The sequence below is a fragment of the Takifugu rubripes genome, chromosome 13 (assembly GCF_901000725.2).
Source record: "Takifugu rubripes chromosome 13, fTakRub1.2, whole genome shotgun sequence".
Lineage (NCBI taxonomy): Eukaryota > Metazoa > Chordata > Actinopteri > Tetraodontiformes > Tetraodontidae > Takifugu > Takifugu rubripes.
This window is the reverse complement of record NC_042297.1, coordinates 21,399,469-21,414,633: the sequence shown is the minus strand read 5'-3', so window position 1 is coordinate 21,414,633 and position 15,165 is coordinate 21,399,469. Positions and strand designations below refer to the sequence as shown.

General features: G+C 46.0%; 1 protein-coding gene across 1 annotated transcript in view; it reads left to right on the top strand.

Moving 5' to 3' along the window:
• The window catches only part of LOC105419477 (CUB and sushi domain-containing protein 1), a 284,673-nt gene that overhangs the window by 74,184 nt on the left and 195,324 nt on the right, over positions 1-15,165 (top strand). Inside the window, 1 exon segment of the mRNA XM_074084929.1 lies at positions 8,311-8,527. Within this exon segment, the coding sequence (XP_073941030.1) occupies positions 8,311-8,527 (217 nt within the window).

The window sequence follows — 15,165 nt, the reverse complement described above, 5'->3', positions numbered from 1 at the left end:
GTGTTTCCAGAATGATCCTAGCGGCTAGCATTGCGATCACTCTTGCAGTTATGAACCTGCAGGTAGTTGCTGACTCACTCTACAGCAACACCTTGTCAGTACTGTTGTTTTAGCCCAGAAACTCTATGGTTTCCCCTCACCGTTCTCACTCTAGCGTCTGTGCTCTGCCCTTCCATTAATGGCAGAGTTGGCAGCTGCAGATTCTACTGATCAAAAGCTGCGTTAGATGTGGATACTCAACTGTTTGAGACCCAGTTTAATAGACCGGACTTTATTGACTCGACATTCAGCAGCAAATGTACGATTATCTGAGCAATTTAGAGTCTGCAGTGAACCCAGTGCTCATGTCTTTGGAGTGCTGGAGGAAACCTGCAACTCCAGGCTCCAAACTGGAATCCAACCTGCTTGCGATGAGGCAGCTATGCTAACCACTGCACCGAGGTTAGCATGTCTCCGGAGCTCGATATTCCTTTTTTCAGCTGCTTATTAGGTGCATGAATGTGCGCACGTATTTCACAGATTGGTCTTTCATGTGACATAAAGAAATTTGATGTTACCATTCCTAAATGACTCTGGAATCCAAAGTGCAGCTCAAAATAAGAAATGGAAAGTGAATCTCTGGCTCAGAGAGGAGCCATCAGGCCAAGATCTGAGCAAGAAATAATTCATATTTGGATCTATTTCCAGATAACAATTATTCCAACACAAACCAGCTGTGAAACTCACTCACTCACACACACACACACACTCACACACACACTGACACACACACACAATCACACACTCACACACACACACACACTCATACACACACAATCACACACACGCACACACACACTGACACACACACACGCACACACACTCCTATCCTGCCTACCTATCCTTTAGCTCCAGAAAGCGAGCCCTACTCTGTCAGAGTTAGCGTGCACGTTGCCTTGATTCTCCTTGTGTGTCTGACCGTGTTTGTTAGTGTGTTCCTCACGTGTGCAGAGATGTGGGATGACACGTATCTCTGCTCCAGACCTTATGGTTTCCATGGTGACTGAGGGCTGGGCAGTCTTCTCTCTGTGCATCTCTGTTGATGTTTATTAGTTTTTTAATTCTTGAAAAGTGTAACTTTAATAAATCAGCACAGAAACAGTGCGGTTGTTCATCCAAACTGCCAACGTTGCCCTTATTTTGTGGCTTTATGCAGCCGCTGCTAAAACAAGCAACAGAAAACAGAGATTTTAAAGGTTCCAAAACCCGAATGGAGCGGAGACGCAACTGCTGCGACGCTCGTGCACGTGTGATGAGCACGTTCTCTCTCTTTGGTTGGCACGGAATGCATGTATGCCTCTCTCTCTCTCTCGCTCTCTCTCTCTCTCTCTCTCTCTCTCTCTCTCTCTCTCTCTCTCTCTCTCTATATATATATATATATATATATATATATAAATATATATATAAATATAAAAATCTCTTCGTCGCCCTCCTGGATGGTGCCTTCTTCCTTCAGACTCGGGTCCTCTACCAGAGGCCTGGGGGTCTGAGGGTTCTGCGCAGGATCTTAGCTGTTCCTAGAACTGTGCTCTTCTGGACAGAGATCTCTGATGTGGTTCCTAGTATCTGTTGGAGCATCTACTCAGCTTGGGTGTTACTGCCCCTAGTGTCCCAATCACCACTGGGACCACTGTTGCCTTCATGCCCCACATTCTCTCCATCTCCTCCTTCAGCCCTTGGTACTTCTCCAGCTTCTCCTGTTCCTTCTTCCTGATGTTGCTACATCCATCACCACCACTGTCTTCTGGTGTTTATCCACCACAACTATGTCAGGCTGGTTGGCCAACACCATCTTGTCAGTCTGGATCTGGAAGTCCCACAGGATCTTGGCCTGCTTGTTCTCCACCACTTTCGGAGGTGTCTCCCACCTGGTCCCTGGGACCTCCAGCCCATACTCAGATGTTCCTGTCCACTATGCCAGCCACCTGGTTATGCCGTTCCATGTGTGCCCTGCCTGCCAGCATCTTGCACCCTGCTGTGATGTGCTAGACTGTCTCAGGGGCATCTCCACACAGTCTGCACCTGGGGTCTGGTCTGGTATGGTCTGGTCTAGTCTGGTAGACCCTGGCCTGGTCTGGTCTAGTCTGGTAGACCCTGGTCTGGTCTGGTCTGGTCTGGTATGGTAGACCCTGGTCTGGTCTGGTCTAGTCTGGTAGACCCTGGCCTGGTCTGGTCTAGTCTGGTAGACCCTGGTCTGGTCTGGTCTGGTCTGGTATGGTAGACCCTGGTCTGGTCTGGTCTAGTCTGGTAGACCCTGGCCTGGTCTGGTCTAGTCTTGTAGACCCTGGTCTGGTCTGGTCTGGTATGGTAGAACCTGGTCTGGTCTGGTCTAGTCTGGTAGACCCTGGTCTGGTCTGGCCTGGTCTGGTCTAGTCTGGTAGACCCTAGCCTGGTCTGGTCTAGTCTGGTAGACCCTGGTCTGGTCTGGTCTAGTCTGGTAGACCCTGGTCTGGTCTGGTCTGGTGGACCCTGGTCTGGTCTGGTCTGGTCTGGTGGACCCTGGCCTCTATTGCTCTGGTGCTCAGGGCCAGTTCTTGTGCAGCCATGATTAGTGCCTCTGTGCTCTCTTCCAGCCCGGCCTTTGTCAGCCACTGGTAGGTTTTCTTGATATCAGCCACTTCCTCAATTTGTCGGTGGTACATTCCATGCAAGGGCTGATCCTTCCATGATAGCCCCTCAGGTTCCTCCTCCTTGCTGGGCTTTTGTTGCCTGAGGCATTCACTCAGCAGTGGGTCAGTGGGGGCCATCTTCTTGATGTATTCTTGAAGCCTTGTTGTTTCCTCTTGGACAGTAGTTCAGACACTAACCCTAACCATTACTAGTCCTCGGCCCCTTCCTTTCGCTTCGTGTTCAGCCTCAGGATACTGGACTTAGGGTGAAACCCTCGTGCATGGTGAGGGGCTTCCTGGTCTTGATGTCAGTGGCTTGTATCTCTTCCAGTGGCCAGGGTATTATGGCAGCAGGGTATCTGATTACTGGCAGGGCGTAGGTGTTTATGGCCTGGATCTTGTGCTTACCATCCAGCTGACCTTTCAGGACCTGTCTTAACCTCTGCAGGTATTTGGCTGTGGCTGACCTCCTAGCTGCCTCCTCATGGTTACCATTTGCCTGCAGGATCCCCAGGTATTTGTAACTGTCCTGCACATCTGTGATGTTCCCTTCAGGTAGTTCAACCCCATCAGTTGCGATCACCTTTCCCCTTCTAGATATCATCCGCCCACATTTGTCTAGCCCGAATGACATCCCGATGTCCTTGCTGTAGATCCTAGTGAGGTGGATCAGAGAGTCGATGCTCGTTCTTGGCATACAGCTTGATGTCGTCCATGTAGAGGAGGTGGCTGATGGTTGTTCCACTTTGGAACTGGTACCCAAAGCCACTTTTGGTGATGATCTGGCTGAGGGGGTTTAGGCCTATGCAGAACAGCAGGGGGGCAGATCATCTCCTTGATATATGCCACATCTGATGCTCACCTGCGCAATTGGCTTTGAGTTGGCCTTCAGAGTCGTGTTGCACAGCTTCATGGAGTTCTGGATGAACTCTCTTAGGTTCCTGTTGATGTTATACAGCTTTAGGCACTCTAGTATCCATGTTTGCAGCATTGAATCGTAGGCTTCCTTGTAATCAATCCAGGCAGTGCACAGGCTGGTGTGCTGCGTCGTACAGTCCTGGGCGATTGCCCTGTCGACCAGCAGCTGGTGTTGTTCCCTATGCCTTTCTGTGCTCTGCTCATGTATTGATCCATGTGCCTGCTGATCTTAGCCGCTATGATGCCTGATAGGAGCTTCCATGTGGTGCTAAGGCAGTTTATGGGCCGGTAGTTGGACGGTATTGTGCCCTTCTGGGGGTCCTTCATTATGAGGCCTGTCCGGCCCTGGGTTAGCCACTCTGGGTGGTTCCCTGATGTTAGCAGCTGGTTCATTTGTGCGGCCAGGCGTTCATGGAGTGCAGTCAGCTTCTTGAGCCAGTAGGCGTGGATCTTATCGGGCCCTGGTGCTGTCCAGCTCTTCATTTTGGACCCTCTTGTTTGGATGTCTGCTAAGGTGATGACTACGGGGTCTTGTTCTGGGAGTTGGCTGTGCTCAGTCTGTAGGTCTTGCAGCCATCGGGCAGTAGTGTTGTGTTGCCTCTTTCTCCCAGATACTCTTCCAGTATTGTTCCGTCTCAGCCCTGGGGGGGTATGTTGTCATCTTGTTGCCCTGCCATTGAGAGTAGACCTTTGCTGGGTTAGTGGAGAACACCTTGTTTACTCTCCTAACCTCTACTTCTCTTGTGTACCTCTTCAGTCAGGTAGCCAGGGCTGTGAGCCTTTGCTCAGCAGTCTCCAGGGCCTCAGTTGTGGACAGTTTGTTGTACTTCTTGGGCCGCTCTGTCCTTAGATTCACGCCTCTACTCAGCTCTGTTAGGAGGCTGACTTCTCTCCGTGTTGCCATGATTTTTGCCTCTAGCCTTCTCCTCCATGGGGCCATTTGCTCCTTATGGCTATTCATGCTCTTCATCTTATAGCCAAGCATCTGTAGGATTACCGTTGCCGCTGCATACATCAGCTGATTGGTCTCAGTGATGGTAGTGGTAGGGATGGTTGACAGCGCCGTGTTCATGTCCTCCAGTAGAGATTCGTCTGGTGCTTTGTGTGTTAGCCTTGGCAGGGAGGTAGTTAGGTTCCCCCAGGACTCCATGATTCTCTCTCTCAGGTCAGCTGCCCTTGTCCCGATTAGGGTTAGGGCTTCCATCTGTTATTGGGGCTGTGTACCAAATCTCGATATTGGGGGGTGATGATGAAATCACCCCCACACTGACCTGGCGTCCTGGCTCCCCCTTGCCGTAGCATATTTGTACCGTGGGTGAGGCACACCGCCGTGCCTCGTCAAGCTCTAGCTGTGATAGCAGCTTCTTATTGCGGATATTCGAACACTGAGCTAAGAGCCGCTTCTTAGTCAGTGAGGATGTGGGCTTTCGAAGTACCCATCCCTCCCACATCCTCTGCATGTACCCTCTCTCGCTGGGGTTGCTCCCGTAGTAACACTCCATCAGTACCATGTTCTCTGCCCTGCTCCATGAATGCCTTGTTCCAGTAGCCAATTTGACAGCCCTGGTTCCCTGACCCCTGACGCGGACCTTGTTGACCCGGGCGACGTCCGAGCCGGTATGACTCTATCAGTTAATGTTCCGCTCATACCGAGGTGTAGGCATATATGCGTAAGGAGCCTTGCCTAAGGGCTCACCTGGATTCGAACCGACAACCTATATATATATTTTTTTTTTTTTCCCCCCCAGAGACCAGCTTTTATCCCCACTGAGCATCAGCTAAATGGCCCCTGATGCCTGATATTAACTGCAGCACCATTTGTGTAAATTGTCTGACAGTGAGCGCGAGGAATGGCGAGGAAGACGGATAGAGAGGTATTTGTTCTTCATGGGATAAATATAGGAAATGAGTGGGTGGAATAAAAACAAACCGCCACTGTAGCTGCATAAGAGAGAAAACAGGCAGAGATCTAATGACACTGTGAGAAAATAAAAAGTGACGCGATGATAATGGCAGCACTGAAGAGCGGACGAGACGGAAAGGCTGTGAGAAGGAGGAGACGCAGTCATTCCTAAGGAACTCTGGAAGAGGGATGAAGAGAACACATGTATTCCTAACGTTAAAACAGGCCACTTTACCAGCGTCCTGCGTATTTTGCTCGTCACTGTAGCACACACAATAACACACACATCAAACACACCTTTTCTCCAACAGCCATCTCATCAATAGATCAACAGTAACTTGGAGACCTGGGTTTGATTTGTGGCCCACTGGAAAAAGAGCAGGGAGACTTTTGATTTATGAGTCTGGGACTTTGCTACCTCTGGCTCTCTGCTGCTTTAAAGCACCTAAAATTACAACAGTTGTGGCTGTTGGACAGATTTGTACAACAGAGATATTGTTAGCAAACGATAGAAAAACCTGCCTCCCTGCGCTGGTTAGGGTTAGGGTTAGGGTTAGGGTTAGGGTTAGGGTTAACCCTAGCCTGATGAGTGGAAACACCTCATGTGAATGCTGGCATGAAGTGTCGATAATATCATTATGCAAATCTCTGTGATGTAATTAAAAGAAAATACAATTACAGTCTAAACACGTATTTCCAGATGCTAACATCTGACGGCAGTGGAGGGGATACCATGGAAAGCTTCAAGAACACAACTTTATCATGTTTGTTTACATAAGTTTCAGCTAGTCTTTAAAAGGTTGTTTTAATAGTTTTAGCAATCATTTTGTGAAAAGTGCAGCCATTTTAGAGTAGAGAGGAATCACGGTCAAGGGTACACAGCTACGGTGGGTTAGGGTTAGTTGTTATTTTTGTTAACGTGTTGTTATTTTTTGTGTAATTGTTGCTACTGCCAGCAGAGGGAGACAGAAACGCAACACAGTCACAGTCAGGCCGTAGGGAAATTTCATCTGCATTTGGTTCATAAAATGCTGATGTGTGTAGTCACATTTTATGTTCGTTGTCTTGCCCACAATAATGGGCCATATTGTTATAGTTTTGGCCCAACAGCATCATCCTTGAAAGTTCCTTTTTCTCCCAGTATGTCCCCAGTGTGGTATCTGATATAACGCAAGTATCTGCCCCCTTCTGCCCCCCATCTGCTCGACTGGGACACACAAGGGTCTGACCAGACACAGAGACGTCTGAGGGGGAGAGGAGAATTAGGTTGGAAAGACAATTGAGAACAATCTGAAATTAAGCTGGACACACCAGATGGTTTGGTGTGTGTGTGTGTGTGTGTGTGTGTATACTGTAGCCATTTACGTATAGTTTTACAGTTAGTGCTACTTTGTAGAAGGTCTGGCGTGTGCAGAGTTCTGAGAGTTCTGCTGCCATTCTGATGGTAAAATACATTAAACCACACCTAACCCTAACCCTAACCCTAATACACCTAACCCTAACCCTAACCTAACCCTAACCCTAACCCTAATACACCTAACCCCACCCCTAACCCTAATGCTAACCCTAACCCTAACCCTAATACACCTACCCCTAACCCTAACCCTAATACACCTAACCCTAACCTAACCCTAACCCTAACCCTAACCCTAATACACCTAACCCTACCCCTAACCCTAATGCTAACCCTAACCCTAATACACCTACCCCTAACCCTAATGCTAACCCTAACCCTAACCCTAATACACCTAACCCTACCCCTAACCCTAATGCTAACCCTAACCCTAATACACCTAACCCTAACCCTAATGCTAACCCTAACCCTAACCCAACCCTAACCCTAACCCTAACCCAACCCTAACCCTAACCCTAATACACCTAACCCTAACCCAACCCTAACCCTAACCCTAACCCAACCCAAACCAAACCCTAACCCTAACCCTAACCCTAACCCAACCCTAACCCTAACCCAACCCTAACCCTAACCCTAACCCTAACAGAGGCAGGCTGCTGGTTACAAGTGTAAAGCAGTTTGAGAGGCAGTTGTGAAAGCATCCTGTTAATAGAATAGTGACGTTGACCACGTGTGAGCGGTCACTGGTGTGAGGACCATGCAGTGTTGTGGGGGCAGGTGAAGGCCTGGAGCAGCCATGATGGGGTTGTCTTTGAAAGGCAATAGCATCTGAATGTGGAAACTGTTGAAACAAGTGTGTTCTGTGACTGCTTAAGTGTGCATGAGTGCACGTGTCCTGGGAGATTATTTCTGCTCTGAGATCAGACTGGAGTATTCACAATGTCAGGGTTAAATGGGTTAGAGTCTTGGAATCTAAATATACAAAGCCAATGTGCCATTTGCATGAAAGCTGCTGGAATAATGTATGTAGCAGCGCGGCACGCTGCCAGGCAGATGTTGCATTAGGCTGCAGATGCATGTCAGGATAAGGTCTCGTTACGTTGGGTGCACTCGGCCCCAAAATCCAGTGTCAGTGGAATCAGCTTCGATCAGTGTTTAATTTACAAAGATGAAATCAATATTTGTCAAGATTCTGGAGGACGGGACTGAAACTAAAAGTCAGGTGAAGTTAAATCCCGGCTCTATTTTAAGTCCTTCGCCCAATTGGACGAGTGTTAAAAGGCCACAGGCGGAAAAGTGACAGTGTTAAAAGGGACAGATGTGAGGCAGAAATGGAACGAAGATTCTCCATCTGAAGAAAGCAGAATTAAATGCAGAATGCCAGCCTGTACTCTTGAACCTCTAATCTTGTTATGAAATGGCTGCTAAACTTCTGGAATCTTTGTGGTTGAGACTTAAACGCTCTTTTTCCTCTCTTTCTCTTTCAGCTGAATCTTGTGGCGGTGTGGTCCAAGGACTGAACGGCACCATAGAGTCACCTGGGTTCCCCCACGGCTATCCCAACTACGCCAACTGTACCTGGCTGATAATAACAGGGGAGAGGAACCGGATCCAGCTCACCTTCGTCACACTGGCGCTGGAGGAAGACTTTGATATTGTATCGGTTTATGATGGTCAGCCATCGCCTGGCAACTTAAAAATGAGGTCAGACGCCCATCTGTCCTTTGCACCTTTCTGATGTGCTCTTCTTCTCTCACACATCACAAAAAGAATTAGACACTTGAACAGCAGCTTTTTTACTTAAATACTTTATTTATCCTGAATTGGAAGTGACAGCAAGTCAAGAAGAAGTGAGCGTCAGCTTTAATTTGATTGGATTATTGTCAGACTGGCTGAATAGTTTAAGAAAAGGACATTATTCCTGCACAGCGTGGACTTTACATTCTGGTTTAGACTTGAAAATAAGCAGTCTTAAAGTCATAGTGTGGCCAGGAACTCTTGTGGCACATTTTTTATAGAAAAGTTTAGTGTCACACTAAAAGAGTACTGCAACAGCCGCCTTTTGTCGGAACTCTTAATTTTAATGAGCGATAAGGAAAAGAAATTCTCTACATAATTATCAGTCTCAGGTGGAGTACACTATTTATTTTTAGCACATTGTTGCATTTGCATATATTTACTGGGAGGTCAAATAGTGGAGTAACTTTAAAACATCATGAAGGGCTTCCAGAGGACAGCAGCTGGAGGAGGAAGCACAGACGTGACTTAACCCTTCTGTTTTCCTTATATTCTGTATACACCCGTTGTCTTCGGGGTCAAAATGACCCGTCTTCACTAAACCCTCAATATAAGCAGCTTAATTAAATTTTAAACACCAAATTTCATCTTGCTTGAAGAAACAACTTGTCATTCACCACAAAATGTGTTAATACCTGAGTTTTCCCTCTTCACTTGTATTTCTATAGCTTAAGAAAAGGAAAAAATGTGCAAAAAGGAGTTTTGAATGCATTTTTAATCATCCCAATGACTCAGTTTCTGTCTTCTTTTTTTTCAGTGAACAATTTAAGACAATGTACAAAAATATGAAAAATATGAAATATGAAAAATAACATAACCCATTCAATTATTTAGCACATGTAGGGCAGTATGGAAGTGCACAGCTTCTGCAGATATATTTCTTACACTTGCAGCACACAGTATATGTTTTACAGTCTTTCTTTTGAGGGCAAAACTGACATCTCTTCCTCTTACTTGGCCCTGCTGGGGAAGTGGCTGTGGTAGCTGGATCCTCAGGTTGATCAGGAGCTCCTGCACTCTGAATAGCTTTTACAACTGCTGCTGAGGCTTCTGTGCGGGGGACATGCTTCCTTCTTTCAATGAGTGGAGTTACAAGTGCCTTTCCTAGCTGCTCCAGGAACAACCTCCTCTTGTTATACTTACGAGACATCCAGTTTGGGTTGGTCTCTCTCCAAATCACGAAGGCATTGTAGGAGGAAACATCAATGATGTTGTGGAAGATGACCAGGGGCCAGCGGGCAGTCATCCTTCTGCAGCTGTATGTTCCAATCACCTTATCTAGGTTGTCCACACCTCCTTTGTTGCGGTTGTAGTCCAGGATGATGACTGGCTTCTGAACATCTGACATTGTCTGTAGAGACAATGTCCCGGGCATGAGAGACAGCATACCTTGTGGGTCCTGGGGTCATCTTTATGACGTTTTCTTCTGCATGCCTGCCGTGTTGGTCATATTCTGTTGAGGACCATGTTATTTTGCCATTTTTTGAAAGGAAAGTCTCTCTTTCAGCTTCAGGGTTTTCTTCTTCTTCGGAAGACGATTCATCATGCTCTGGGTTGTATTCCTCCCCATCTTCTACTTCTGATAAATCCTCCACTTCCTCTTCTGAATCAGAGCTGTCTTGTTGGACATCTGTAAAAATCAGCTCTAGAGCCTCTTCAGCATTGTAACGTGCACTCATGGTCGTAGCAGAGAGAGAACTCGGGGTCCTGTCATCTGCAGCACCTTTATATTCTCTCTGCAGTCTGTGGAAACACCACCTCTCTTTTGTTGTTTACATCTGCTACTGATTGAGCTGAGACACATCTAAAACACTGTGACATTCTGTGGTGTGTAAATAACTCTGTGACCTTGATTTCTACTCTATTTGCCTCACGGGTCATTTTGACCCGAAGACCACATTTGTACTTTTTTTTGTACAGCTTACATGGAAATGTGAATAAAAGCAACATTTCACTTTTTCTACTGTTGGGGCCAATTGAGGAAAAGTCATAGAATTTCAAGTTAAAAAAATATCGTTTAGGGGATTTTTTGGGGGTTTTTAATGCAGTGGCGGGTCATTTTGACCCGAGGTCAACAGAAGGGTTAAGGAACCAGTGGAGTTGCTGATTACAGGATTATCGCTCTGGCTGCTTGTTAAATATTAGTTATCACCACAGGGTGGACCTGGGGCTTCAATGACTATGTTTCCATAAAGATAAAACATACCGCCACTATTAGCGTTAAATACCTGTAGTTGGAGGAGGTCGTCATCGGAACGTCAGCGGTGGGAAAACACGCCAGATCTTCCATCATTGTTGGATGCTGGCATGATGATCCGGTTTCCTCTGTGAGGGGAGACGATCGCCACGGACAGTGAGGTGCCTGCAGGAGGACCTCCAAACCAAAACTCTGGACATAAAGCAAATGTCCCGTGGGTTTTAGCCTCTGCCGTCCCAAGGAGTGCAAGAACCCAGCGTGATTGGCCCGGCAGTGCTGCGGGAGAAAAGAAGAAAAGAATGCCATTTTTACTAGGGCAGAAAAGATTGATTTTGTCAGACTGTGATGGTAAATCAATAACAACACCTCATTGGAGCGAACTTGAGTTTCATACATTAGCCAGGGTTTCACTAATGATTCATCTCCTAATGACTTGGTCACTTTTCCCCCACAAAAATCAATTAAAGAACATCTGGAATCTGCGACTGGGATGAATCCCACTAACTTATGAATTGTTGGTTTTGACAAATGGTTCAGCATCAAGTTGGTTTTGCTTCTGATGCTGCAGAAGATGGAACTCTGACCAACTTTGGGGAGAAAGTTTAAAGTCCTTCATAGACCAAACATATCAACAGGGCTGAGGTTCATCATGAAAACTCAGAGCACCTTTAAAATCATGTCAGACACTAACACTAACATATAGCCTCTGTCAAAAGGTCAAATGTCACTATTTCTAGATCATATGACTATTATCAATAGAACTGGGATGGAGGTGAATGAAGTGGCAGTCACATTGCTGCCTGCTTCACTATTGTTGCAGCAAAGGACAGACAAAACAGCATCTGGCTGGCAGACAGAAGGAGCTTATTCATCACCCCCGCTCGCTGTGTAGGAGGAATATGCTGTGAATGCACCAAGTGCTGTTTGAAGTTGCTGGAACAGTTGGTGTAACAAGGAATTTTCCCTTGAAAACATCATTTTGCAGTGTTGTTTGGCAGTGTTTGAGTGGAACACTTCACTTGACTGGTTTTAGAAGAACCGTGTAGACTGCAGATCGTTCTTTGAGGTGGGCTTTTGCAGAGGCGTACCACTTCATTTGGTTATTTTCTGATTCTCCAGCTGTTTCTTTCTGTGAATCAAGGCTGAATTCCACATTAGTATTCATTAAACCGTCAACAAGTCTCAATCCTAGTGAGACGTCTTGTAGATAATAAGCTGTCCACATGCTAAGCACAGGCTGGTGCGCCATCATATCGCACAAGTCAAGAATTCACGTGACACAAAGACAAACTTTGTTGCATATTGTGATTCCCGATGAAGCTCCCATATCTAGCTGTGCTTTAAGAAAGCCCATTGAAAAGAGCCCGTGCACGCTGGAACTGTGACTGTGGGAGAAACCTATTCCAGATCAGGTGAGGCAGCCAGAACGTGCACAGCTCAGCAGAGTCGTCGCTGCTAATTAGATAACTACTAGTTTGTTGGTTTAATAAAATTATATTCAGTAGCCCCGAGGTTGTTTTGTACCCACGTTATGTTCAATATATAAGGACTGCTTCAGCTACTGTTGGCCCTCAGCTGTTAAAGGTCAGAACAAGTGGTGAGCAGTGTTTGCTTTCCTGGCTCCTGACCCGTGCACTGGCACGCAATTCACTCCCAAAGTCACTGGGATCAAGTGACTAATCCGTGGGCTCGTCGTCCTCTTAACTCTGCTCCTCTGTGGATGTTGCTTCTGCCCTCTTTCACCATTAGTGCACACGTTGCCGCGGCGCTGGGATCAGCCTGGGGCCAGCCTTCCTTCCTCAGGCTCTCCGTCGTGTTTCTGACTGCTTGGCTAAAGCTTCACTTCAGTCAGCAGCTGTGAAATCACAGCCCGTGCCACGCCTGTGCTTATTAAAATATTCACTATTTTTCAGTGAAGTCCTCCTGCTGCTGCCTGTGCGAACCCTGCGAGGGCAGCGGTGAGCCTGCCCACCTTAAACCATCTCCTCCTCTCAGCTTGTGTCTGAATGCTGCCAGACTGCCTGATATGAGCCCATCAGGCTGCCCACAGGAAGGGTGGGATGGAAGACGGAGGCCATCTTTGTTCACAAAGAGGTGCACAGAGGGGGCTGGATTTATGTTTCAGGCCTTTAGCGTGGAGGATGTTGCAATCTCATAAATAGAAGAAGGGCTGACCCGGCATCTGTGGCCCGATCGCATGGGCCCAGCTGTGCGTCAGCAGCATTAGCTCCTCTCCAACCCACTCACTCACTCACTGGAACTGATGTCAACAGTGTGAAAATAACTATTTCTAAAGCTCTCCACTGCATTTTCCATATGGTGTATATGACAGAAACTATTTTTATGGAGCCGAGGCCTTAAGATAAAAATGAAAGCATGTTTTCGCACTCCTTTTTGACCAAACTGTACACTGCAAATTCACTTATTTTGGCGCTGCTATTTTACACCTGCCTGTAGCTGCTGCAGATTTCAGGCTCACATTTACCATCTGAGAGGGATTTACATGTGTAACTAATTATTGTACAGCTTTGGAGCCAGCAAGTTTGTTGGATTGTATCATTTTTATGTGAACGCTGGCTGTTTATTGTCCTTGAACCATTAGAAACGATGGTGCGACACCTTTCCCTTCTATGCCGGTGGAATATGCTGATGAAAAAACGGGTGAGCGTTGTTGCATGTTTAAAGTTTTGCTGTTAGAGGACAAAGGCAGGTTTGGACGTTAGCATTTTAATCTTGGCTGTGGTGGGAGTCACTGTAGCTGGAAATTCTGCTGCCTTATCGTGTGAAGGGCACAAACAGGCTATGTCTAGAATTAAAATGCAAACTTTGACCCTTGCTACTTGTAAATGTGTGATCGTTTTGACCTCTCAGGTGTGCTTCTTGTTGTTTCATAGAGGAGCAGAGCATTGACATTCTAGCGTTAGGCTCTCTGCTGGTCTGGTGTCAGCTAATTGTGCATCCACAACGACTGTTGCACATCAGCCTCTTGCAGAGGTGCTTATAAAGCTGCCCTTGGACCTGCAATTTCAAAGTTATCTGACATATTTTTGATCCCTGCTAGAAGATTTATTACTCACTCTGTGAAGCACTCTGCAACATATTAATTAGTTTCTCACAGGATCACAAAGTTGACATTTTATTTGTTAATAGGTCCACTCTTAACAGACCTGCTACATAAATCACTACATTCTTGGTGTCTGTATTAATGCACTATAAATAAGAAATAAGTCCACAATATTCAATTATTCACTTTAAATGCAAATCTTTGTGCACTAGAGTGCCTTCCCAGTTATGAAAGAGCTTTAGAAAATAAAAGTCTTTCTAAGGTCAAATGTGACCAACCAACCACTTCTTCATTTAAGGAGTTCAGCTATTTATTGTTTTGCATGAAAAAAGTTACCACATGTGAACATTAACAATAAGCTTGAATACACAGTAGTGTTTTACAGTGTATATAATACACTGTAAAAATGCAGGATTGTGTTTTTGCTGGCAGGAGATAATTAAAAATCTTTCTAAACCTTTAAATCACATTTGCTCAGAAGCAATTTAAATATGTTTTTGTAATGACAATAATAGAGAACTAATATTAATTTAAAAGCAAGCAAACAAACAATAGATATATGCATTAAAAATCCCAGCGAATACAGAGTAACAGCCAGACTTTTCTCAGAAAAATAAGCCAACACTACATAACCAGGCAATGGAACTAATCCAGGACTACAGCCAGGGATGGAAGGACAGAAGAGAGCAGAGAAGGTGGGAATACTAAAGGGAGAATATAGAAAGAGACATAGGACCATAGAAACACACATGCACACACAAGATGCTAAAGCTAGTAGAACTAAGTCCTTTTGCGGTCGGTAGTTCTGCCCGTCTGTCCGTCTGTCTGTCTGTCTTATTGTAGTCCTGATAATTCTCTAAGCTGCTTCTGCTTGTCACCAGCACATCAGAAAGTTCAGCACAGCTTTCACAAGATAAGAGTGGGAAGCAGATGGAAACTTGGAAGAATAAGCAAATAACATTGTTCCTGCTGGTCTCCCACTTCCTGAGCATCCATCCGTCAGCCACCATATATTATTTTGTTTATGACTTTGTTTTAGATGAAAACCAAGATTTGTTTTTGATTAGCCAGCTGATGTATCTACTTCCCAACCCCCCCCCCCCCCCATCAAGCCTGGTCAGATTATTTAACACTGCCAAATGTGGAATTCGGGGAGTCACAAGCGACTCAACGCAAACAATGAAGCAAATGACCTTTTGGCTGGTTGTGACCTTTTACAAAGTCTGGCTGAAGCAGAGAATTCCCCTGGTTAGCAGAGAGATCCTGTTGTGAGGAACAAAGGTG